At 42.0% G+C, this 26,886-nt stretch overlaps 1 protein-coding gene and 1 non-coding gene across 2 annotated transcripts in view; both read right to left on the bottom strand.

Moving 5' to 3' along the window:
* Positions 1-26,886, bottom strand: part of TNRC6C (trinucleotide repeat containing adaptor 6C) — a 137,392-nt gene that overhangs the window by 53,226 nt on the left and 57,280 nt on the right. Inside the window, 10 exon segments of the mRNA XM_031657814.1 lie at positions 498-614; positions 4,169-4,243; positions 4,245-4,309; positions 6,673-6,808; positions 8,111-8,119; positions 8,954-9,096; positions 11,197-11,254; positions 13,150-13,230; positions 16,717-16,883; positions 20,007-20,222. Of these exon segments, the coding sequence (XP_031513674.1) occupies positions 498-614; positions 4,169-4,243; positions 4,245-4,309; positions 6,673-6,808; positions 8,111-8,119; positions 8,954-9,096; positions 11,197-11,254; positions 13,150-13,230; positions 16,717-16,883; positions 20,007-20,222 (1,067 nt within the window).
* LOC116271101 lies at positions 17,579-17,690 on the bottom strand. The gene has a single exon (XR_004179547.1). It is a non-coding gene; the product is annotated as a U6 spliceosomal RNA (small nuclear RNA).

Here is a 26,886-nt window from a genome sequence, read left to right as displayed (position 1 = left end):
AATAGTCACCAAATGATTTTGTGTTCTGTGGTTCTCAGAAACTCTGGCTGAGAGCTCAAATGAAAAGATGCCTAATTATAAAAGCTGGCAGATTTTTGGACACAAGAGGTCAAGCCATGTGCAGTGGGTGCACACCATGCGGTGCCTGCTACCAGATCGGCTGAGGTGGGAGGATCCCTTTGAATCCAGGAGTTCCAGACCAGCCTGGCAACACATACAGATGCTGCCTCCAAATAAAATCAAAACAAAAACAAAAACAAAGAGGCCAAAACATTTTACAAACTTAGTAAGGACACCTTGAGTGAGAACTTCCCACTGGGTGAAGAGTTTAAATACTTCACTTATTAGTCTCAATGACATCCCCGCATGTGAAGACAAACATTATCACAACTGCTGCTCTCAGTGGTGCGCCACACTCACAGGCATCTCTGCATTGGAATTGTGTGAGAGCACTCCCCGGCTCATGCGGTTTAACTGCGATGGGTCTGTCCACTCACCAGCTGCAGCTGATAGAGCTGGTTCAACATCACCATATGCCAGAGGATTAATTTACAGGTTATTGGCAGCAGGTTGAGACCAATGTTTTTACAAACTGCAAAGCTGTGCTTTTGAACCTGTTTAACAAAAATATGCCATCAGCCATTGTATCTCCAAGTAAACACTTTCATTTGCCCATGTAGTTTTTCAAATTCAAAATGATTAAGTGATAATTTTAGAGATTCCCGGAACTACTGTTACGAAAAATAAATGTTCTGATTATTGTAATACGAAAATTGCATGGTGGACTGTATATAAAGACAACGGGAAGGTTAAGCCGCCAGAATGAGCTAACAGTGTATTACGATGCAAAGCCCTTACCGTAGAGAGTCTATCAACGGACGCCAAGTAGTCAGGGAGGTTTCTCATGACAAGATTCCTATCCCAGAAAAGCAGATGTTCATAGTTCTTGGGAATGGAATACAACCTTGTGGAGAGTTTGGCAAACGGACGAGGGAGCGTTGTTCATATGGATAGATAGTTGTAAATGCCCTTATCTTGTTTTCTTGCCATGGCTCTTCTAGGTCTCTTCAGGGTTAAGGCATATTCCCTTCTGAGAATTTAAGGTTCGACGAAGTGGTATAAAGTTTCTGTTCTGTTTTACTGATTGTTTGCAACAAGCTTTTGCTGTACTATTATTACTGATTAGTATCTTACTAAACATAAGTTATGGACAGACTGTGCTCTTGCTTTTAAAGTTCTGTTAGAATGTAAGTTGATGCACACACTACACATTGTAAATTTTATTCTCTGTATAATTGTTTCCACTTCTCTGCATACTGATGCTATGTTAAAAGGAATTGCATTTCATCCCCATGTGATCATTCACCTCATAATCAAACAAACTTATCCCCTACTCAACCTACTCCCCTGTCTCTCACTAAACTTAATAATAAATGTTGGTATATCCAGTGCATTGGCAAAGTATCAAAAGAGGAATCCAGAAGGCGTGTGTGACATGTTTGAACCCAGCTTTCACTATCTCGTGTGTGTCTTTATTTCACCTGCCAATCTGCCTGGGAACAAAGCCTCTGTTAAATAAGGGCTGTCAGCCAGATCCCGTGAATAATAATTATATTTGTCTCATGTATGAAATAATGTCAAGGCTATTAAAAACAAGGGACATTTTAATATTAGTAGTTAGCAAGTAAAGAATAAGAAAGCGAAAAGAAAGGAGGAAGGAAGAAGGGAAGTCTTCAGAGATCTCATCCTCCAAATACTTTAATTATAAATGAACTTTCCAAGGTTCTGTGCCCTTCCTATCAGTAAGTAATAATTTACAGGTAACATGGGAAATATGGAAGAAACAGTGAGATGGCACCACAGATGTCTTGCCATTTGGGACATGCTGTTTGCTTTTGTGTGGTAAGACGAACTGATTCTTCTGCTACTGGCTCTCAGACTGGGTGCAGCTGTGGCCTGTGGGTTGGGGCAGTGGATGTGACTGGAAGTGGTGTGTGCACTTGGGCGGGCCACTTGCACAAGAGTGCCAAGTTCTCTTTTCCCTGTTACTGGGGAAGTGGCTGTGCAGAGCTGCCCCCAATCCCTGCACTGCTCTTTTCTTGTCTGCAACCTGAGAGAGATCAATGTCTACCTAGTTTAAAATAAACTACTGGGGTTTTTGGAGGCCTCTGTTATAGTATTATCCTATATTCTAACTAATACATTTAACTATTATCTAATAACTTTATCTGAAGCCAATTGATAATAGTTAAATGTATTAGCTATACCGATAATTGTCCACTATCAACTCAATGCATAAACCTGGATTTTGATCAATTAGAGTGAGAATTTCTACCCTCAGTGCAGTGCCTAGTGCATTCTGTTCTTTTCACGTGACGCTAGCATTGCTTCCCACATGCTATTGTCTGAATGTCTGTGTCCCCTCCCCTCAGAATTCTCCCTATGTTGAAAACTTAAACCCCCACTGTATGGTATACATTGGGCCTTGGGGTGATCACTGTTCTCCATGACGGGAGGGAATTAGCATCTCAATGACAGAGGCCTGAGAAGCCCGCCTCACCCATTCCACCACACGAGGATGGCTAAAGCTGCCATCTATGAGAAACGGGCCTCACCAGACACTTCCTGAATCGCCTTGGCACCTTGGACCTTGGACTTCAGTCTCCAGAACTACAAAGCAATAATAATATCTGCGTTGTTGTAACATCTAGTCTAAGGTATTTTGGTTACAGCAGCCTAAACTGACTAAGACAATTATTCCAACAAACTGAACACATTTAAATTAAATTTTATGGAATAATAGAAGGTCAGACTAATTAACACGCTCTCTTTGGGACAGTTTGAAAATAAGATCCCTCAGAAATTCAACTATCTTCTGATATTAGAGGTCTCTTGGGAAGAAAGCAGTTTTTCCCTCTCTGCTATAAGAATTTCAGAATGTAGGTGCAATTTCAACATGCTGTTGCCTCCCCAGGGCAGTGTTCCAGTCAACTCCTCAAATGGGGAATTAATGTGGAAGCACTACTGTGAGCCCTGAGTGCCACCCACACAGCAAAGATGTTATCAATAATGCACTCCATCATCAAACACTTTATATAAAAGAATCCACACTGTAATTAGAAACTTGGTCTAAAAGCCTGTACCAAAATGTGCTAAAATAAACAATAACAACAATTGATATATATTTAGGCCCTCAGAGCCTTTTAAACAGCAACACTCCTTCCTTAATTCTGACGGACCTTTTTCCTTTCTTTTCTTTTTGAGGCTGAGTTTCTGCCTTGTTACAGTTCCAGGCTGGAGTGCAATGACAAGAGTCTTGGCTCACTGGCACCCACCTCCCCGGGTCACATTCTCCTGCCTCTCAGCCTCCCAAGTAGCTGGGATCACGGGCATACACCACACCTGGCTAATTTTTGTATTCTTAGGTAGACACTTGGTTTCACCCAGGGTTGGCCAGCTTGCCTCCTGAACTCCTGACCAGGTGATCCACCCGGCCAGCCTCCCAAAGTTCTGGGATTATAGCGTGAGCTCGCCGCTGCCCGCAACTTTTTCTAATAATCTCTACGGTTCACTTTTAAAAGGTATGAAAGAAAGAAAAACTACCCGGCTATAAAATGATCTAATGCTGAATATTAAACATAACTGGAAAATCTATAATATACATACTATGAGCATAAGATCACATTTAGTTTCATTAGCGCATGATTCAGTCCTGGCTGCTTCTAAGGGTTTCTTTTACATCCTCAGCAATACTACAGCATGTCACTCTTCCTCTCCCACCAAACTAGGACAGTTCACTGGTCTAGTCTTGAATAATTTTCTGAGAAAGACTGGTCAAAAGCATCAATAGGATTGTGTTGGGTAAGTGGTCCTTCCTCTCCCTCAATATTGCTTCTGACTAAAAGATGCCAAATGCTGGGTTTGGTGGTTGAGGTATCTAAGAGCAAGTTTCTGAAAATGTCTCCCTGGCCAGGGGAGAATCAGTTTTTACTACTTTTATAGTCCAAAATTAATTTCTATAGTTAAAAACCAGAAGGCCTTCTCTCTCTAAACATATGGATAACTCAGCTCACTTTTAAATAGTGACTTCCAGGAGCAACACAGGACCCTCACTGAAAACCGGGCATCTACATCCTGTTGCTTTAGTCCTGTTTTGGCTGGGTCTGACCTGAGGGGATAGAAACTGAGTACCCTGAGCAACGGAGATCAATTGGGAAGAGTTAAGAGGCTGCACTGGTGGTCGCAGCGTGCTGCTGCATGGTCCTGGTTTGTGTTGCTCCACTATTGCCAAACATACCAGATATTGCCACTCGGCCTGTACAGGGACAGAATTGGACATGTTACCAAGGCAGGCATTAAAACATTGTTTGAGTAGGGGTGAAATGACTATTTTAAGTGATTTGTAAAATCGTTTCACTTCCTACCACTGTCAACTTGTGTCTAAGAGAATTTTTGAGACAGAGTCTTGTTCTGTCACCCAGACTGGAGTGCAGTAGTGTGATCTTGGCTCACTGTAGCCTCTGCCTCCTGGTTCAAGTGATTCTCCCTCAGCCTCCTGAGTAGCTGGGATTACACAGATGCTCACACTACGCTTCTAGCTGTTTTTAACGAGTTTCGCCTCCCCGGGTCTCAGGCCTGGAATGCAGTGGTGCTGAGATCTCTGCCTACTGTAACGCCTGCCTCCTGGATTCAAGTAATTTCTGCCTCAGCCTCCCAAGGAGCTGAATTGCTACAGGCCATCCTGCCTTACAACACCTGGCTAATTTTTACTTTTTAGTAGAGACGGGTTTCACCGCGTTGCCAGGCTGGTTCTTTGAACTCCTGACCTCGCAGATTCACCCATCTCGGCCTCCCAAAGTGCTGGATTACAGGTGTGAGCCACCACGCCTGGCCTGGAATTTTGTATTTTCAGTAGAGATTTTGGTTTTGCCAAGTGCTGGCCAGGCTAATCCCAGCCTGACCTCGGGATCCACCCACCAGCCTCCCAAAGGTTAGGGATGGTAGGTGAGCCACCGTCAGCCTCCCAAGTGAATTTTACGAGGTCATTTAGAGCAACAAGAAGGTCACCCATTCAAAGAAACTGTACTACATACAATGTTTCCACACACACAGCAACATGAATACGGCATTTTGAATACATATACATCAAAACTATTTACATAAAAATTAAATAATAATAAATGGGACACACCCAAGAGGATAAAGTAGCAACATTTCTTTTTGTTTGTTTTTCGGAGACAGACTGCCTATCGCCCAGGCTGAGGCAGTGGCTGATCTCTGCTCACCGTGTCTGCTTTCCCCAGGTTTATCATTCTCCCTGTCTCTGCCTCCAAGTAGTTGGGACCAGGCTACTCTGGCCACCGCCCGGCTATTTTTGTGTTTTTATAGAGATTGGCTCATCATAGTCAGGATGGTCTCGGAATTCTCGACTCCCTCTGGGTGGATCCTCACCTCGGGCCTCCCGGCGTTGGGATTATGGGTTGAGCCATCGCTACCGTCAAAAGTGTTTATTTCAAACAGAAATATAGTTAGTTATTTCAATAAACTCTCGAAATGGAATGAACTGATAAATCTGTGGTAGTTAATTGTATTAACTATGATAAAAAGATATTGTGTGCTGTGTTTTCACCTGTAATGAGTTACCTGAATGCTTAGGTGAGGCAGCAGTACTGTACAGCTTGATTTGGGAAGAGTCAGCTTGAGAGGCACCCAAGAGTATCCTCCCTTCTGCAAACCTACTAGCTGTGGAACTAACCCCAGTGCACACTTAGTTGGCTGCTGACTCTGAAGCTGGGTGCAGAACAATGAAATGAGAGGTCTCACTGCATCACCACTATGGGGGTAATGTCAAGATTGCTTGAGGATCAGCCACACAGCTGGGCGTGCTGCAGTAGTGGAAAGGGCTACCACGGTAACAACATCTGGGACAATGGGCATGAGGTTGTTTCTGGCCACCACATGTCACAGTGTCTTAGAGACATGCTCCCAAGGGGCGTGGTGGTAGGCCAACCTCATCCCTAAGAAAATCAGAGAAGGATGTCCTAGGGATGAAAGGATCATGTTTTTGGTGCCAACACTTCACTAAGAGTTCAGGCGAGGAGAAAAGTAGTGATGAAGTGGCAACGACACCTCAGGTTTTCCCTAGTAACTGATTTAGAAAGGTGATCAGCCTCTGTACCCAAAAGAGCGCCGAAGTCTGGAAACCGCCAGGACTCCCGGAGAACCAATTGCAAGAGATGTCAGCCTTATTTCTGGGAAAAGGGGGAGAAATGTGGTGCTTTCACAGATCAACAGATGTAAATCGCTTTTGGATGCTGTGAGGAAAGAGGGCTGGGGGACTACCTGGATCCTCTGATGGATCTGGCAGCCAAGACCACCAGTGCAACACATCAGTCACTTCAGCCAGTCCTGTTGGACCAAGGGTGCTGAACTTAACACGTTTTAGTTAGCTTTAAGAATAATATAACAAAGCATTTCCCATCAACCCTTGACTCAAATAAGTCACTTGAAGGGAAATCCTGGTAGTATTTCAACTACCTGTACATTTTTCAGGGTCATATTTTAAAATAGAGGTATTAACTACAAATAAGAAAGTTTATGTCTCAAACACACATTTTTAGAAGGCAGGAAAAACAAAGGCCACAGTTGTTGCTCTCTATCAACAAGCCTTACCTGGTCTAGAAGAATTCAAGTTTTTGTACAGGCCCAGCTCCCTGAGAGCAAATCCCACCCAGGGCCTGACTGGGAGTGCACTGTGTGAAAGGGGGAGTCATACTGAAGGTGAATTTGGTGAAGGGCGCGTAATGCTCTTCCATCGAAAATACCATCCTGATTGAGAAAGAAGGTGAGCTGCAAGGTCCATCAGCAGACAGCAGACCAAACAGTTTCCCAAGGAAACAGAGGAGGCATGGAGGATAAATAATTAATAGATCAAAAGTGTGGATATGGAATGGAGAACATGGGAAGTAAAAAGCAAGAGGGGAAAAGAAAAGAGAAATAGGATTAAGATGCTGTTTTCATGTTAAAAGTATTTTACAAACACATATATTAGTCGTTACTATTCTCGAACTACTATTCCTAAATAGGAGCAATGAGGAGGAAGGATGGAGGCATTGGCAACAAGCACTTTACAACCATTTCAACAAATGATTCTTTTTGAGAAGTTATTACCAAAGCTGTGGCATAATATAGTTGAATTTTCAAGATTTGTTTTTGACCTAAGCAAAACACAGCAGTTTCATAGAGTGTAATCTAAGAGGGTGAGTTATGTAAAAGTAAGTTATAAAAGACAGAACCTTATTATTATTATTATTATTATTTTACATTCATTGAGGTCATGCTATGTTAGTCTTTTTGCAAAATTTATGTCAGCTTAACATCACAACCAGCTCAGTATTTGGTTCCATATTTAAATGTCAGGGGTCCCAATTTAGGGTTGTCAGATTTAGCAAATAAAAATATATGATAGCTACACTGAATTTCAGGGACAACAGTAATTTTTAGTGATTTCAAAATTATTTATCTGTATCCAATTTCACTGGGCATTATGAGCTTGAACTCAACCACACTGGCAATGGGAAGGACGAGACATGGGATGTGAGCCTCACCTGGCCACCCCCAATAGCTGCAGCTGAAGTAGCAGATCAATGCTGCTGGAGTAACTCTGAGAGTAAGATCAAGTCCCATCTCTGATATTCTTTTGCTTGTGAGTCTTTCCTTTCATTGTTTTTCTTTATTTTGAGACAGAGTGGCTGTTGTCCGAACCAGGCTGGAGTGCAATGGCACGACCAGCTTACTGCAACTTCCATCTCCGGTTCAAGCAATTCTCTTGCCTCTAGCCTCCCAAGTAGCTGGGATCACAGGTGTGTGCCACCATGCTCGCTAATTTTGTACTTAGTAGAGTATGAGGTAGTTTCACCATGTTGGCCAAATGGACTGGAACTCCCCTGACTCAGGTGATCCACCCACTCAGCTTGGCTGCTGAGTGAGCCACCACACCCAGCCTCCTTTCATTATGATTTTTGAGACGGAGTCTGCCTGTAGCTCAGGCTGGGAGTGCAGTGGCCGATCTCAGCTTCACTGCAAGCTCCTCGGCCTCTCCCCGGTTCACGCCATTCTCCTGCCTCAGCCTCCGAAATAGCTGGGACCACATGCTCGCTTTACCGGGCCTGCTATTTTCTTTTTGTTTGTATTTTAGTAGAGACGGGTTTCACTGCATAGCCAGGATGGTCTCATCTCCTGACTGATCTCAGCCTTCCATCTCGCCTCCCAGTGCTAAGGATTACAGGCTTGAGCCAAATGCTGCCCGGCCGATTTTTAATGTGTCCTTCCTTACTTCACTCTATTTTCATGTTCAATGTTTGCATTGAATTTAGTGCAATGCTTTTCTCCGCTTTGTAGTCACACCAATCTGGAGTGGGGACATCATTACATGACAACACTGGGGACTGAGCTGTGACTGGACTTGCTAAACATTCAGGGAGTTTTCCACGGACGCCTGCTGTGGTCACTCATGTGGCCAAATGACAAGGGGCAGCCAGAGATGGGTGCCCAAGCCCCACCACTTCCAATCCCTTTTCCTGAGGATAAACATGTAACACATCATTTCCAAAGGGAAGATCTGTGTTTTTAAAATGAGATATTTGTGTTTTAAAATGGAAATCTGATGATCCTTGCCCGCTGGACAAATTGAAGCAGAAAACCAGCCAAGATCACACAATAAAAATGAAAATCTATTTTCAATCCCAGTCTTTTTCATTCTCAGTAACATCACATGAAATACGACATTCCCTTCTTTGAGTTAAACATTCATAATGTTAGAAAAAAATGGACGAAAGTCATTTAAGTATTACAGTCCAGCAAATTTTTAATCTGGCTTGTATTAAGGACACAGTTGAAATGAAAAACTCCTCTTGTTAAAAAAGCAAAAACAAAAAACCACCTATATTCATACCTTGTCAAGAAAGGTGGGGCGGTCCATGGAAGACTCTTTGGAGATTGGCGGGCGGCAGCCGAGGGGCTTGGCGGCCATTCCATTATGGTCGGTCACTCCCAGCCCACGCTTGTCCACGTCCACCTTCTTTTCCAGCAGAGCGCCTGGAGCACAACAAACAGAAGCAACGCTGTAAACAAAACAAGTGAGTGCTGAGCACAAGACAGGCACCAGCTAAGGCCTCAAGGAGGGATGGAGACCCTCCACCCCTTTAAACACAGGGAAGCCAGGGGCAGAGACAGCCCTTGGCTTTGCTAGGGCTGAGCCCGACAAGGGGCTGCCAAGGATTCAGGTGAGGGGATGGGGGTTGGTCTCGTGCATCCTTCCATGGCTCCTGCACTCTCTGATCTGGCCCTGCCGCTCCTCTGCTCTCTCTGCAGCAGCCACACCAGCCATGGCTGGTCCTCAGGGTCTCGGCTTGTCCTCTTCCCTGGGATGCACCCCCTCCCCTAGTTTTCTATACAGCTTGCTTCCTCATTTCTGGTGAACTCAATGGTCACTTTCTTGCAGGGGCCTTCCCTATTATTCTGTCTGCAACAGCTCCTCTCCTACTTCATGGCTGTGCCTCTCCATTCACCGAGTCCTGTATCTGCAAGGATTCTTCCAGATGTGGGGGATACAATACTGTGCAAAACAGACACTTTCTATTCTCATGGCTCTGTTGGCTTAATGACTAGTGTGTGTTTGGTCCACCCTCCATCCTGCCCCACAGTTTTAGGGAGTTAGAATTCACCTCTTGCAGCACACCCTGCTCTGTCCCACCCTGGCAGTTTGCACCACATGTTGTCGCACATGCATGATTAGACAGTCTGCAGTCTATCCTCATTATTCATGAAATCTGTACTTGTAAAACTGTCCTACTTGCTAAAATTTGTAACCCCCAAATCAATAATCGTAGCACTTTTGTGGTTATTTGTGGACATGTGCAGATTGGCAAAAAAATGTGAGTTGCCCAACATTCATGTTCCCAGTTCAGGTTGAGCCTCAGATCTCAAGCTGTAAAGAAGCGTCCTTTTTGTCGTTCATTTATTGTCATGCTTTTCGTATTTCTGTGCTTTCTGCAGTGATGCTGGTGTTTAAAATGGTCCCCCGATGTGGGGCTGAGGTGCTGTCTTGTGTTTTTAAGCTCAAGAAGGCAGTAAAGCACCTTACGGAGGAAGTATGCGTGTCAAGTAAGTTTCATGTAGGCATGAGTTAAAGCACTGTTGGCCCTGAGTTCAATGATCATGAATCAATGACATGGTACATCCAGAAAAAGGAAGAGAAAATTCACTGACCTGTATGTGAGGCTGCTCAGAAGTACTCAAGTAACATCTGGGCATGTGATAGAGCTATAGAAAAGAAGCTAAATTTGTGGATTCATGAGTGTAGTGGACGGCATTGTTATGAGTCTGAAAGCCAAATAAATTTATGGTCACATTATCCAGGGTCAGAAAAATGGTACACCCTTCTTGGTTAATGTTTTAGTATTAACAAATATGGCATATAATTACTTGTGAGAAATATGTATCAATATTAAATAAGGTGTCTTGAAACAGAAAAACATATAAAACAAGGTTATATATTGACTGGTTGACAAAAATGTTGTGAGCAAAGGCTCATAGGAACCCAACCCCATGTCTCCTAGGAGCACTGGTTCAGTATTCATTAATTCAGTGTTTGTGGTGACTTTATAGAACATAACCACCAAGAAAATAAGAATCAACTATATTTAAATGTAAATATTTAACATTATTATTACTTTTAAAGCAGCTCCAGAACTAGGGTTGCTTGTTCCTTGACAGAAAATCTTATCTCTCAACAAGAGCTGGTGCTCAACCAGCAAGGCGACGCTTCTGCTGGCCCCTAGGCAAGTCCACTCTGGGGCAAGGCATGAGGAACGCACTCAGCGTCCACTGAAGTCCAGTGTGTGGTTCCAGTGTCTCTCAGAGGGTCATTATTACCTCCCTTTAAAACATACGGGAAAATATTGAGAAAAGCCAACATGCTTCAACTATGGTATTGGCGATTCGGCTCCAAAGTCCACTAGTCCCTAGAGACTCACTCTGTGGTTCCAGCCTGTTGTGTGGTTGCTCTTTCACTGTGGCCTGGTCCTGTCTACCCAGGACATATTCAACCATTAAACCATGACTACAACCAAATGCTTCTGGAAAGTAAAACTTCACAGCTGGGTACCTTTTTAAAAAGGATGTTGTATGACTTACTCATGGCCTGATCAAGATTCATATTGTTACTCTTCAAGGCCTCCTCAGCTGGCTCTCTCTGAGTAGGAAAACAGAGTTTTCATTAATGTACATTAATTAACAGAAGGAAAGCTTACAAATAGTTTAATTACTATCAACTTAAAGACATAGTTATTAGGTTTTGGAACTGGAAATACATTTCTTCACTGTTGAAGTTAGAGACAATGTCTTTTGAATTAAAAATACTTGTAATAAGACAATGTATTGACTTGATTTTCAAAGTAAAGCATGTGTATTTAACACTTTGGAAACAAAATGCAGAGTGACAGTAAAACCCTGTAAGTACTCCTAAAATCATTTTCATTTTTTAAAAATGTAACTATTAGTATTATTTTTGTAGAGATAGGTTCTCTCCATGTTGTCCTGGATGGTCTCAAACTCCTGGGCTCAAGTGGTCCTCCTCCTGCCTCGGGCTCGCAAAGTGTTGAGATTACAGGCGTGAGCCACCGTGTCTGGTCCTAAAATCATTCTGTACAACACTGAGTAGCACTAATTCCATAAAGATGCAATCTATGCCAAGACAGCAGGGCCACAGATAAGGACACCTGCCATGAGGACAGGATGCTCTCCTAGGACAGGATTCCTGTCATGGGCTCATCTCCATGCCTCTCTCTAGTCCCAGCAACTATGTCAGTCACTGTTGGAGTGCAGAGCTTCACTTCTCACTTCATCAACTCTAGGCTCTATCATCAACAACTTTTCTCTAAGAAACAGAAAAACAAAACAAGTAGATTCATTTTGATACTTTATGACTGGAACACAGTAATCTCAGGGGATGACAGAAGCCGCTAGGGTGCCACGATAACTCAGACAGTATAAATCAGGACACGCTGTGGCCACGGTCAACCTCTTGCCCACTCACACAGGCAGAGCCTGGGCCACCAACACAATGCCCTGCCCAATGCAGAGGGCCTGTGCCCAGTGTGAAGGATGGGGTTCTTCCTCTACATGGAGGCCATTCCGGACTCATTTTTTAAAAGGCATCTACAGTAATTAAAAGATAAACATTCATTTGAATAAGGATTTTGAAAAAAGGCACATGAAGGGAATATATGGCGAATATGGGCAACATTCCTTATCATCTGAACTGCCATCCAATCTCAGGAACTGAACAGACTGTGGTATTTTCAGGGGAACGCTCTGCAATATGAATTCTCCCTACATACGACTGGAAACTTAGGAACTAAGCAGGTCTGGTTAGGATACTTTTTCTGGATATGAAACTTTAGCACTTTATACCAAGTTTTCTTTTGTGATCTTTGTCAATATACTCTATACACTAATGAAATTCACTTTTAATTATGAATTAAAAGTAAACATAAAACTGTATAAAACCAATGAAAATTAAAAATCACACAGCATTTTCTGGCTGGGCGTAGTGACTCATGCCAGTAATCCCAGCACTTTGGGAGGCCGAGGCATGCAGATTGCTTGAGCCCAGGAGTTCGAGACCAGCCTGGCCAACATGGTGAAACCTCATCTCCACCAAAAATACAAAAATTAGCCGAGCATGGTGGCTCACGCCTGTAGTCCCAGCTACTCGGAAGGCTGAGACAGGAGGATTGCTTGATCACACCACTGCACTCCAGCCTAGGTGCCAGAGCAAGACCCTGTCTCCAAACAAACAAACAAACAAACAAACAAAACAAAAAAACAGCATTTTCTTTTCTAGGAAAAGGCTCTCACACCCTTTTTGACAGAAATTATGTGGGTCTTTGCTGTAGTTCAAAGCAATGATCCCTAACCCAAACTACCCAGGTAAAAAGGAGATTCAAGAGTTAGATGATGTCAGTATCTCATTCCTCAAATAATCCTGGTGCCTTCTGACACACAGAGCAAACACGGAGAGGAAACAATCAGGGCATTTCATTTTGGGAAGCATGGTAGGTAGCAGTAAAATATGACAGCAGTTACCGGGAAGCCCATGTCTGTGAGTTGTTTGATCAGCCGGCTCATGATCCAGGCCTCATCCTGCTTGCCAGATGTCTTCATGCCCTGGAACAAAGTGTGGGAAAGGGGAAAGTCCATGAGCTATATTTTAATGCATTTCTTCCAGAAATAGGAGACAGCCTAAATTCAAGGTCATTTAAAAGTCACAGGATCTTTTTGTATTAACGTTGAATAATGCTGTATTCCAGAAACTCTCTAACAGTATTTCATGGCTACTACTATGGAAAGCATCAAGGTACATTTGCAGGTTGGTATATGAATGCAATTTATGAACTTAAAAAAAGCAAGATAATTATTTCTCTTTCCCAGATAATTTAGTTCATCACAAATATATACTATTTTTACTATCCAATAATTCTAAGTGCTCCCTTGAACACAGCCCTGTGTGAAGTTTACTAAAAATTATTTACACAGTTTTTGCCCTTTTCTGAGCTTTATTCTGAAAAATGATAAAATGAGGGGGGTTTATTCCAATGAATAAACAGGCAGCAAGAAGAAAGAGAGAAAAAACCTGTTAGTTTTATTAACTATTTGTTACGTATAGCTCACAGGGTAGAGAAAACGAGTAAGGAGGAAAATGTCAGTGAAGGAGAGGATGAGGAAAAAGGTCAGCTACAGAAAGAGCAGTGTCGGGGGGAGGGCATGGCACCACAGAGGAGCCAGGAGGCTTCTCAATAACTTCCCTCTGGCCGGGCACGGTGGCTCACACCTGTAATCCCAGCACTCTGGGAGGCCGAGATGGGTGGATCATGAGGTCAGGAGATGAAGACCATTCTGGCTAACACGGTGAAACCCTGTCTTTACTAAAAACACAAAGTATTAGCCGGGCGTGGTGGCAGGCACCTGCAGTCCCAGCTATTCGGGAGGCTGAGGCAGGAGAATGGCGTGAACCTGGGAGGTAGAGCTTGCAGTGAGCCAAAATCGCGCCACTGCGATCCAGCCTGGGCAACAGAGCGAAACTCCGTCTCAAAAACAAAACAAAACAAAACATTCCCTCTGAGCCTATAAATGCAAAGGTTCTGATGATGCATTATCATAATATGAAAAAAATCCCCTTCTAAAAATATTCTTCATAGTGTTTTTCACAATTGAGCCTGCCACAGTTATACCATGGAGCACATGGAGCTCTACAAACAGGCTTTCTTTCCTCAAGGAACTAGCTTATTTGGGGGCTATTTTAATCATTACTATGCGGCCAGAGCCAGATCAGCCAATATTTTAATTTACCAATTTGGTATTTTTGGTCCCATCGTTAACTGGATTATTTGCCAGCCCAACTGTAAAAAAGATTCTTTCTGATGTCTGTAATCACTTCTACTACTCATGAGCAGAAAGCTCTGATTTTAGTTTCTGGTTTCTGCTGATTATTAACTGAATGCTTTTTTAAACTACATTTTTTTGAACATGAATACATTCACACGATTCAAAAGCATAAACAAGGTATAAAGAAAGTTTTCATCTCATGCCGCCCCATCTGCTTAGTTCCTGTTCTCTCCAAGAGGAGACTACTCATAGCAGTTTCTTATTTGCCCTTCCAGAGAATTTAGAACATTCTGTAGAAGCTAATACACTATGTGCGCATGCATGCACACACACAAATACACACACGCACAGTTTTCTTCCTCCTACCTCACAAAATAGGGTGTGCACTGTACATGTTTTTCTGCACCTTGCTTTTCATTTAACAATGTACTTTAGTGATCCTTTCATATCAATACATATATAGAATTTCCTTTTAAATAGTTTTGCATAATGTAGAAATGACAATTAACTTGTTACTCCACCAATGTACATTTAAACCATTTTTATCTTTTTACTACAAAAATGCTGCAATACAAAACTGTATAAATGCCACAGAGTGAGACTCTTGTTTCTACAGAAAAAATAAAGAATAAAATTAGTTGGGCAGAGTGGTATGCACATGTAGACCCAACTACTCAGAAGGATGAGGCAGGAGGACAGTTCGAGCCCAGGAGTTCAAGGCTGTACTCCAGCCTAGGTGACACAGCAAGACTCTGTCTCTAAAAAAATTTTTTTAAATAAAAAAATCAAAATGTTGGCTTTCTGCAGGTCTGAGAGATGAAAAATGGCAGGCATCTCTGAGTGCTGTCTGGAACTGCACTGCCTTCCTGTGAGTCTGTGTCTAGGACCACTGGTGCTCCTTCTCTGTGGACCAGCTACTCTTCACATTCTGTGATTTTTTTTTTTTCTGGCTGATTTTTTTTTTTTTTTTAAATCAGTTTCTAGGACTTTACGTATCAGGGAGATCCGCCCTCTCTATGATATGAGTTATAAACATATTTTTCCAGTTTGCTATTTTTCTTTTGACTTTGATTATGGTATTTTCTGTCATGTACAGTTTTTATATTTATCTACTGACGCAAAAGATTTTCCTTTATGCCTTTTAGATTTTGGTCATAGTTAGATAGGCCTCTCTGACTCCAAAATTGTTTTTAATGTTCTTTCACATTTTTATATTTTTAATATTTAAATTTGTGACCTACTTGAAATTCAGTCATGCTGAATGTGGACTGAAATGGGCAGTCATCTAGAAAAAAAAGAGATACATGTCTCATGTATCTCACATATATATGAGATGTGTATCTCAATTTTTTCTAGATGACTGCCCATTTGTGTCTTTTTTTTTTTTGAGAAGGAGTCTCGCTGTGTTGCCCAAGTTGGAGTACAGTGAAGCGTTCTTGGCTCACTGCAACTGTAACCTCCGTCTCCCAGGTTTAAGCAATTCTCTTGCCTCAGCCTCCTGAGTAGCTGGGATTACAGGTGCCCACCACCACGCCCAGTTAATTTTTGTATTTTTAGTAGAGACGGGGTTTCACCATGTTGGCCAGGCTGGACTCGAACTCCTGACCTCAAGTGATCCACCCACTTTGGCCTCCCAAAGTGCTGGGATTACAGGCGTGAGCCACTGTGCCCGGCCTGCCCATCTGTTTTAAGACTTCTTAACCATCTGTCTCAAACTTTTTGGTCTCAGGACCCTATAAAACTCTCTTAGAGACTGAAGATCCCAAAGAACTTTTGTTTATATGATTTGTGTCTTTTGCTATTTACTGTATTAGAAATTAAAACTGAGAAAATTTAAAAATATTTTGTTTAAAAATAACAACAAAGTCATTACACATTAACCTAACATTTTAAAATAAAAAGTAATTAATTTTTCATGAGAAGGGTGGCATTGTTTTGCCTTTTGGCAAATCTCTATGTCTGGTTTAAGATAAATGGCTGGATTTTCATGTCTGTTTCTGCACATTCTCTGCTATAATAAAGATCTCTGGACACCTCTACCCTATACTGGAGAGAGATTTCAAATGAGTAAGACAGTCTTAGTACTGGCATGATAACAGTTGTGACCTTGCTTACTCCCCTGAAAGGGTCTCTGGGACCTCCAAGGGTCCTAAGACTGCTTTGAGAACCTCAGGTCTATCTTTTCATCTGATTAACTGGATACTGAATGTGTTTGAAGTACCTTTGGTTTTCAGGGTATACCGTCTTTAAGAATGTTGTACGCATTACCTTTTGAAGTCCTTTTTTGGGGGCATTCCCCCAGGAGCTGCAGGAGGAGGTGCTTTCTTGGGAAGCAGCATTATTCCACACGTCCCCTTCTTCATCCTCCCACTGGCTGGTACTGAGGTTCATTTCATCCCCACCACTGCCCCAGCCTTCTTGCATAGATTTTGAAGCTAGAAATAGAGCAAACATGAACTTATCAAATTCACGTTCCTAACGCGGATGATGCTTCCACTATAACAAATAATTTAGGGGAGGCGGGACAAATGATGCACTGCAATCTACCTTTTTATGCCTTCATTTCTCCCAGATCTCAGAATTGAATTTCTTCTGCTACATATGTAAATAAACATGTATATGTATATAATTTTTCCTTCAAACACCAGCTATTTGTACTCTGTGCTGTTCTAAACTTTCTTAACCAACTATAGATCATTCTGAAACACAAACATGCTAAGAACAAATCCTGGGGCCACCAGGGAAGGTGGCAATCTCTACATGGTATGAAAAGGCTACAGAAATGTAGATTCCTAAAACATTTCATTGTCCTGTGTGGTTTTTAAAATTTGTACATTTTTTCTTTTTTTGAAACAGGGTCTTGCTCTGTTGCCCAGACTACAGTACAGTAGTGCAATCATAGCTCACTGCAACCTCGAACTCCTGGGCTCTAGTGATCCTCCTGCCTCAGCCTCTTGACTAGCTAGGACTATAGGCATGTGCCACCACATCCAGCAAAATTTTTCTTTTTAATAGAGATGGTGTCTCACTATGTTGCCCAGGCTGGTCTCAAACTCTTGGGCTCAAGCGGTCCTCCTGCCTCAGCATCCCAAGTGTTGGGATTACAGGCAGGAGCCACCACAAGTGGCAGGAAAATCTGTAATGGGATGCTTCATAAATCTGTATCTCATCTGTGCACAGGAGCCACACTAGTCTTCTCTGTATTGTTCCAGTTTTAGTACGTGTGCTGCTGAAATGACCACCTCTGTCTGATTCTTAATCACTGCTTGATCCAAACCTGTGAGGATTAAGTGACACAGAGCAGAGCTTCTCAAACCTGCCCACTCATGACAGTCAGCTGGATCACGCGCAGTGTGGCAGGCCTGAGGTCGGGCTCGACAGGCTGCATTTCTAACAAGCCCATAGGAGACGCTTACAGACTAGCAGGATGGAGGTCTTAGGCAGATGGAGCTACAAAGTGACTATTGAGTTTCCACTTCAGATATTGTTTTTCCCTCCTTTCTTAAAATACAAAGTGATTTTCGGTATCAAAATTACCCCAAATTTTCACTTCTTGGAAGAATATGAAGAAGGGCAAAGACTAGGTAATAGCGCAATTAGCTGGGTCTTTAATGAAGATATAATGCTGATAAACATATAGAATAGGCACATAACTGTGCCTCCAAGGAAAAATTCTCAAGATAGAATACACTGCCTCAAAATGGCACATGAATCTAAATACTCAGAAATTCCCCTATCCTTTAGGTTTGTAACAAAAAGTAATATAAATGGAATAAATACTTTGAGCAGAGTGGTGGCTATATGGAACACACTATCGAGCATTAGCAAAAAAACAAAATATAAAAGCAATAAAGTTGCATTTTAATATCTAGGATATCTAATAATGTCCAAAGAAAAGATGAAGCTTCTGGCTGGGCGCGGTGGCTCACGCCTGTAATCCCAGCACTTTGGGAGGCTGAGGCGGTTGGATCACAAGGTCAGGAGATTGAGACAACCCTGGCTATCATGGTGAAACCCCGTTTCTACTAAAAACACAAAAAACTAGCCGGGCGAGGTGGCGGGCGCCTGTAGTCCTAGCTACTCGGGAGGCTGAGGCAGGAGAATGGCGCGAACCCGGGAGGCGGAGCTTGCAGTGAGCTGAGATCCGGCCACTGCACTCCAGCCTGGGCGACAGAGCCAGACTCCGTCTCAAAAACAAAAACAAAAACAAAAACAAAAAAGATGAAGTTTCTGCAGTTATGTGAACAATTAGTTTTTTTTTTTTTTTTTTGAGATGGAGTCTCTGTCTTCCAGGCTAGAGTGCAGTGGCCTGATCTTGCCTCACTGCAATCTCCGCCTCCTGGGTTCAAGTGATTCTCCTGCCTCAGCCTCCTGAGTAGCTGGGATTAGAGGTGCCCGTCACCATGTCCAGCTAAGTTTTGTATTTTTAGTAGAGACGGGGTTTCACCTTGTTGGCCAGGCTGGTTTCGAACTCCTGACCTCAGGTGATCCACCCACCTCCGCCTCCCAAAGTGCTGAGATTATAGGCATGAGCCAACATGCCCAGCATTAATTTTAATATCAGATTTAAATCAGTAATCTTATATTCATGTTAATATTACAAATATCACATTGCAAAACACCCATATATTATAAGAATTCCACATGGTATACATAATCTGAACATTTATAAGGATATTTATTACCTGCAAATTTGCTACACTTTCAGAAAATGGGAGGAAAATGTACAATTTTTTTATTTTTTCAAGTTGTTTAGGGATAAATAACTTGAAAACAAACATGGCGAATTCCACCCAAAGTGGAATTCTGTTGACAAGATGAAAGCAGGGCAAGACGGCAAGATATGTTAGGCTGCTGTGAGGTAAAACATATTTTCAAAAACTTATCTCAAGAAGATGACATGCTTTATCTATCTTGCTCAGTGAAATAGCAGGTTTAAATTACTTAATGTGGCAGGTACAAGAATACTGCTGAAGTAGTGTGGGCATTACCAGGAGAATCAAACATAATATGCTGGTTGCTTTGATTCTTGCATTTATTTGTATTATTATAAAAGGAGGGCATGGACATCTCTTAAAACCGCCTTTGTGTTCACGTATCAGGCATGGCAAATATTTTATAATCTTGGCTTTTTTTTTTTTCTTAAGAGATGGGGTCTTGCTCTATTGCCCAGGCTGGATGCAGTGGTACAATCATGACTCACTACAGTCTTAACCTCCTGGGCTCAAGCAATCCTCCCACCATAGCCTCCCGAGTAGCTGGGATTACAGGCATGTGCCACCATGCCTGGCTAATTTTTCCATTTTTTTTGTAGTGACAAGGTCTCACTATGCTGCCCAGGCTGGTCTCGAACTCCTGGGCTCAAGAGATCCTCCTGCCTTGGCCTCCCAAAGTGCTGGGATTACAGGTGTGAGGCACTGTGCTTGGCCAAGATTCTTGGTTTGTAGTAAAAGCGTAAATATAATGAGGAAAGTATCCTAAAACTCTAATTTTTAAAATTCAATACTTTGAGTCATTTCTAAATTGCCAGATCAGGGCAAGCACGATGCTAGGCTTACCTGGTTTGCACAGGGCTGAGGCAGCACCAGGTGCGCCAGCTCTTCCAAACGCCACTGGCGGCTCGGCAGGGTGATCTCCCCACCCGCTACCACTGCTGGGTGGCTTCCCCCACGCTGCTGTGCCATTATCCACCAGGGGAGAAGGGGAGGATGGTTCTCCCCAAGAGTTTTCAGTCTTTGAGTGAACATGAGGCATTTCTCCCCAGCCTGATGAAACTGAAAAAGGTTCCAAGGGGTAGAGAAAATAATGAAAGTGCATCAGAGAAAAGTAAAAATATAATTCAGTTTTCAATTTCAAAATAATTTCAAGATAATCTATCCTTAGAATAGCCCTTAGTAGAAAACTTAAAGGAGGCAAATGTATTACATGTAATCCGATTTGTTTAGCTTTGTATTTTAAACTTTTTATTTATTTATTTTTGTTTAGAGACGGTGACTCACTGTGTTGCCCAGGCTGGCCTCAACTCCTGGGCTCACTAAATCCTCCTGAGTAGCTGGGACTACTGGGGCGTGTCACTGCACATGGCTTGTTTAGCTTCTTAAAACTGGTCAGATGCTGTGGCTCATGCCTGTAATTCCAGCACTTTGGGAGGTGGGTGGATTACTTGAGGTCAGGAGTTTAAGACCAGCCTGGCCAACATGGTGAAACCCAGTCACTACTAAAAATACAAAAATTTAGCTGGGTGTGGTGGCACACACTTGTAATGCCAGCTACTGGGGAGGCTGAGGCAGGAGAATCTCTTGAACCCAGGAACCAAGTAGTTATGTTTTGTGAAGTCCTAAGTTATACTTTGGCAACCCGGGAGGCAGAGGTTGGAGTGAGCCAAGATTGTGCCACTGCACTCTAGCCTGGGCGACAGAGCGAGAATCTGTCTCAAAAAATGAAAAAATAAAAAATTGCCATTTTCTAACTCCTGACCTCTACCCATTTACAACTTTAAAAGTCCATTAAACATTAAAGCCTATTCAATTGTCAGCATTTGCAACACAGTAGGGTTTAGAAGAATAGTTTAAAACTATGGTTAAAAGCTTGTTTACTTATTGTGTTATATGTAATGACATAAAAGAAATCATTCTAAGAAAAATTTGTGAGTTGCAAATATATACTGAAATATTATTCTTGTTTATCTTTTGACCATCATAGACACAGATCACCTTATCTGGGCAAAGAAATGAGAAGACGGCAGATTAAACACATAAAGGTGAAGTCATAACTGGAAAATGCAGATGGTTCCCATGGTACCACCCACAAGCTGAGGGAGAGCTGAGGTTTCTGTCTTAGAAGGCAGACGAGAGTTGAATTACGGATCAAAGTAGTTCCTATAGGTACTCTGGGAAGGTTTTTCAGGAACCCTTTCATTCCTCTGCCAAGTCCTGTTGCAACAGCATCCTCAGGAATTGGTCTCTTGTGGAAACAGGTTAGAGACGCATATAGAAGCCTGTGGCATCACAGGTGACACTTGACAACATGGGTGTGAACTTTAGGGATCCACTTATACACAAATTTTCTTCCACCTCCACCACCCCAGAGATAGCAAGACCAAGCCCCCCCCTTCCTCCTCAGCCTCTTCCTCAACATGGTGATGATGAGGATGAAGACCTTTATGATGATCTACTTCCACCTAATGAATAGTAAATATACTTTCTCTTCTTTACAGTTAAAAAAAAAATACACACACACACACATATATATATGTGTGTGTGTGTGTGTGTGTGTGTGTGTTTTTTTTTTTTTTTTTTTGGAGACAGAGTCTTGCTCTGTTGCCCAGGCTGGAGTGCAGTGGCATAATCTTGGCTCACTGCAACTACCGCCTCCCGGGTTCAAGAGATTCTCATGCCTCAGTCTCCCGAGTAGCTGGGACTACAGGCATGCAACAACATGCCCGGATAATTTTTGAATTTTTAGTAGAGACAGGGTTTCACCATATTGGCCGGGCTGGTCTTGAACTCCTGACGTCAAGTGATCCGCCTGTCTTGGCCTCCCAAAGTGCTGGGATTACAGGCGTGAGCCACTGCACCCAGCCTTTACAATTTTCTTAATAATGTCTTCCATTCTCTAGCTTATCTTATTGTATAAAACTCTGAAGGCATAAAAAAGTATGTGTTAACTGACTGTTTGTTATCAATAAGGCTTCTGGTCAAGTAGCTAAGTTTTTGGGAAGCCCTAATTTATACTTTTGATAACCCTAATCCCAAACTGTTCAAGGGCCAACTGTATTATCTACAGGCACAAAAGAGGTTATGACACCAGGTAACAAGGAGGATTTCCCCATGCCCTTCACTCTTCAGTACAAAAAACATTTTATATTGCATAGGTCAATCTTATTTTTCCAAATCAACTCAAATTCTAATCTTTTGCTTCAAATTCTAATCTTTTGCTTCTGCCATAAGCTCACCTGACACTGCTGATAGTCAGGCTGACAGCTTGTAGCAGTTTTAATTTTCATACAGATACATTATGCTCAGAGACAGAAATGTAAATATTTTAAGTCATAACTGTAGAAAGCATGAGACAGTTCAAGAGAAAAGCTTACAGTATAAAATGCAAATAGTTAACCATCAATTTTACATTGTTTGGCCTCAACGTGGATATTACAACATTAATTATGAAATGTATTAATTTTCTGACTAAAAATAGTATGGAGTCAGTCTCTTGATACTCTATTCTGAGATCGAGTCTCGCCTGTCACCCAGGCTGGACTGCAGTGGCCGGATCTCAGCTCACTGCAAAGTCTGGGCCTCCCCCGGTTCACGCTTATTCTCGGCCTCAGCCTCCCGAAAGTAGCTAGACTACAGGCCCCACCTCGGCCTCGGCTAGTTTTTGTATTTCTTTTTTTTGTTTTTGTTTTTTTTTCTTTTTTTTTTTTGAGACGGAGTCTCGGCTCTGTCAGCTTCAGGTTGGAGTGCAGTGGCCGGATCTCAGTTTCACTGCAAGCTCCGGGCCTCCCCGGTTCTCGCCATTCTTCCTGCCTCAGCCTCCCAAGTAGCTGGGACTACAGGCGCCTACCACGCCTCGGGTTTTGTATTTAATAGAGACTGGTTTCCCCACTGTGTTAGCTAGGATGGTCTCTATCTCTCTGACTCAGGTCTCACTCGCCCGGCCTCCCAAAGTGCTGGGATTACAGGCTTGAGCCACCGCGCCCGGCCGATACTCTTTATTCTAAGAAAATGCAGTAAGATGGATTAATAACAAAAGGATACACAACCTAGAAATCATTTTAAATTAGAAGCTCTATGCTGAGCAATATATTATGTAAATAGTTACCAATAACAGGGGAGTTAGCCCTAACCAGTTATCGCTGGCAATTGCTAACTACAATATTAACTTTAATTACACGAAAGACAATAATATATATTGGGAGAAGGAGTTTTACAAATTGAAAGGACAAAATTAAATCAGAGATATTAACATAGCTAATAAAATTATCAAGGTTTTGGGAAGCTAAAATAACTTATGTGTTGCTAAAGCCCAATTAGCTATAAAAATACTAATTTACTGTAGGTAAATAATAAACTCACCTATAATTTGTTTATCTCTAGACCTCCATCTCTTTGAGGAGGCAATACGTATTACAAATTGTTTAAGTCAAAACTAAGGATAAATACTAAGATTGTGGTAAGCATAGTTAATTGATTTTTGTAAAGAATTTTAAATTCCTCTTAAAGGCAGCAGAAATGTCTAGTGAGTATTTTCATGGAGAAGGCAAACGACTTGCAAGCATCACATTTCAAAATCTTAGAAAGAAATGGAAGAACACTTGCTTACCCCAAAAATGAAAAAACCGAATATTTCCATTTTTATATTTATTTAATAGGGATGGGGTCTTGTTATGTTGCCTAGGCTGAAATGCAGTGGCTATTCTTAAGTGTGATCATAGCGCACTGCAGCCTCGAACTCCTAGATTCAAGCGATCCTCCTGCTTTGGAGTAGCTGAGATTACAGACGCCTGCCACCACACCTGGCCCAGTATTTTCATTTTCAGTTGAATCTGGCAAGAATACAACTTATCTGCATCCTAACAGAAACACTAGGATGTACCATCTGACACTCTAAAGGTTCTAGAAGAGATGCTAAAAACTGAAATGCAATAGAAAATTCTGACGCAAAACAAGTAGTTTCAGCACACAGAAAATGATTTTAAGTACACAGAATTAAAACAATCTCTACTCTTAAGTGTTTATCATCAGAATGAATTTGGCATCTTTTTAATAATTTATAGGAATTCTTTTAAAGTTAGAATTGATGAGGTAGAACAAATTTCTTACATTTAAAATACTGGTATTAAACTTTTAAAAATGATCCTTCAAATACTACTGCTTTTTGCAGAATATTTCTGTACTACGGGGTCTTAGAATCGTTACCTCCCTTCAATTTCTTCAAATTGACAAACAAAGATGGAGATAATAAAACACAGCCAGGATTTGTAGTTTTCATTCAATTTTAAAATATACATTCATCTTTCCATCAGAATGGAGAAAATATGGCATGCACCCGGAAGCTGGCTATAAAAATGAGCAGCAGATGGAGAAAAGGCCAAGAAACAGGACCAGGGAACAGAGAATCTTTCTCTCACTAAACACTGTTAAGCACATCACATCTTAAGCACTACAGATAATTAAGTCAGTGGATGGAATTCTTTCCTCTATGAAATAAGAAATCAATTCTAGCTTGTTCCATGGATGCCATTTACATGGCTTTGTAAGTGTGATGGGCAGTCCTTTTTGGGAGGAAAGGTTTAGTTGAAAAGTGGCCAATTGTAATTAATTAGAGTATATGATAAAGGACTAGGCCAGACACGGTGGCTCACCCCTGTAATCCTAGCACTTTGGGAGACCGAGGTGGGTGGATCACTCGAGGCCAGGAGTTCAAGACCAGCCTGGCCAACATGGTGGCACACACCTGTAGTACCCGCTACTCAGGAGGCTGAGGGACGAGAACTGCTTGACCCTGGGAGGCGGAGGTTGCAGTGAGCTGAGATCACACCACTGCACTTCAGCCTGGGTGACAGAGGGAGAGAGTTAAGACTGTCTCAAAAAAAAAAAAAAAAAGATAAAAGATTAAAAATGCAATCGATCAGGCATTTATTGAGTGCTTGCTATGTGCTTGGCTTTTTAAGGTACTGACCTAAATATTAACGAGATGAAATTTTTTTACTCATACCAATAGCCTTTAAGCTTAATGTAAATTTACTATGATTGGTTGGGTACTTGCTTATGGAGGAACAGAGCAGAATTGATAGTTGCAAGATCAATAAAACTTTCTTATCTGAAATCAAGATGGGTCTTTATACAGTGAAACTTTATATAGAAGAATTTGTTCATTATACAAGAGTATAGTCAGATGGCAAAGTATCCTACTTCTCTGAAAGTCTTCGTGGTGGGCATTTTACACTTCTGTTCCAAATTCAGGGGACTCTATTTGAGGGTTAACGATTCGGGGTCCTTTCTAGAAGATGACCATGGGCCTCAAGCTGCACAGCAACTTCCCTTAGAAGAGCTTCTTCTGCCTGCCTTATTGAGTCATCATGTGGAGTAAGTATTAGAAAAGGAAAACCATCTTATTTACTTTTGATTTCACTACATTAATACAGATTTTAATGTGGTAACTCTTTCCTACCGGCATTGGGGGTGGGGGGCACACTATATTTTCTTCTTCTTCTTCTTCTTCTTCTTTTTTTTTTGAGACAGGGTCTCCTGTTGTCCAGGCTGCTAATGAACTGTTAATTCTACAGTCTCAAAGAATAGCTTGGTCTAACAAGCTTGGAGAGTGAAAGGCTATGATTACTTGTAATTCTTAAGTAATCATACTTACGATTTTTGCTCTCACTGCAAAAGAAGGCTTGGTTCATGTCTGGGTGGTGGTGCAACCACAGCTCACTGCAGCCTTAACCTCCCTGGGCTCAGGTGATCCTCCTGCCTCAGCCTCCTAAGGAGCTGGGGCTAGAGGCGCATGCTACTATGCCCATCTAATGTTTGTATTTTTTTGTAGAGACATGGGTCTCACTAGGTTACCCAGGATGTTCTCAAACTCCTGGGTTCAAGCAACTCACCTGGCTCAGCCTCCCAAAGTGCTGAGATTACAGGTGTGAGCCACTGTGTCCGGCCTCACACTGTATTTTCAACTGTCTTCATCATTTACCTATTTCGAGTTGAAGGTACCTAAAGCTAAGGCCTTGGCATGTGGGGTTCACGTGTCTCATGCCATGGACTTGCACTGAGAAGCATCTCTTCCTACTTCTGTAGCAGGCTCCCAACTCCCTAGCCCTTGCTCAAGTCCAGCCCCACTTAGCAAACCCCTCAAACACAGGAAAGCAAAAACAACCCAGCCAAACAAAACCCAAGAAAAATCCCACATCCACAAAAAGCATATATCACTCAGACCATTCCTCTTTCAGTAACTACTGCATAGTGCTTAAAATAGAATTACTTCTGGCTGGAGAGGTCAATGGGATCTATTTCTGAAGTTATGTTAAAACAGCTGAGCTGTAACAGGATCTTGCGATTCACTCCATCTGCAGGTGACTGTCTTTTGGTGTAGTTTTTATACTAAAGAATGATAAACTTCCTAGGACAGGAGTCTGGAAGGAAGGCCACTGCTCTCTGGCTTCTGCTGCTGATGAGACTTAGAGAAACAATACACGTCTCGCCTTTGTAGGCAGAAGCTTCCTAAATCTAATTTTTTTCAAGTTTTAGTTTAGTGAATTGGAGATAGGCCTCTTTCATGAATAATGCACACAATCTCTGCTTTTATAAGATGATAATTGTTTCAGAAAACTAAGTTTTAAAGCAAGTATCACCAGATTAAGTACCCACATGCAAAGTAAAGTATGCCTCTGGCTAGAACCTTTGCTGACTTGTGGGAGCCCGCAGTGGTCACCAC

Source organism: Papio anubis, chromosome 17, assembly GCF_008728515.1.
Source record: "Papio anubis isolate 15944 chromosome 17, Panubis1.0, whole genome shotgun sequence".
In the NCBI taxonomy this organism is placed as follows: domain Eukaryota; kingdom Metazoa; phylum Chordata; class Mammalia; order Primates; family Cercopithecidae; genus Papio; species Papio anubis.
Note: the sequence above shows the minus strand (reverse complement) of the source record. Positions and strands in the feature narration are given on the sequence as shown.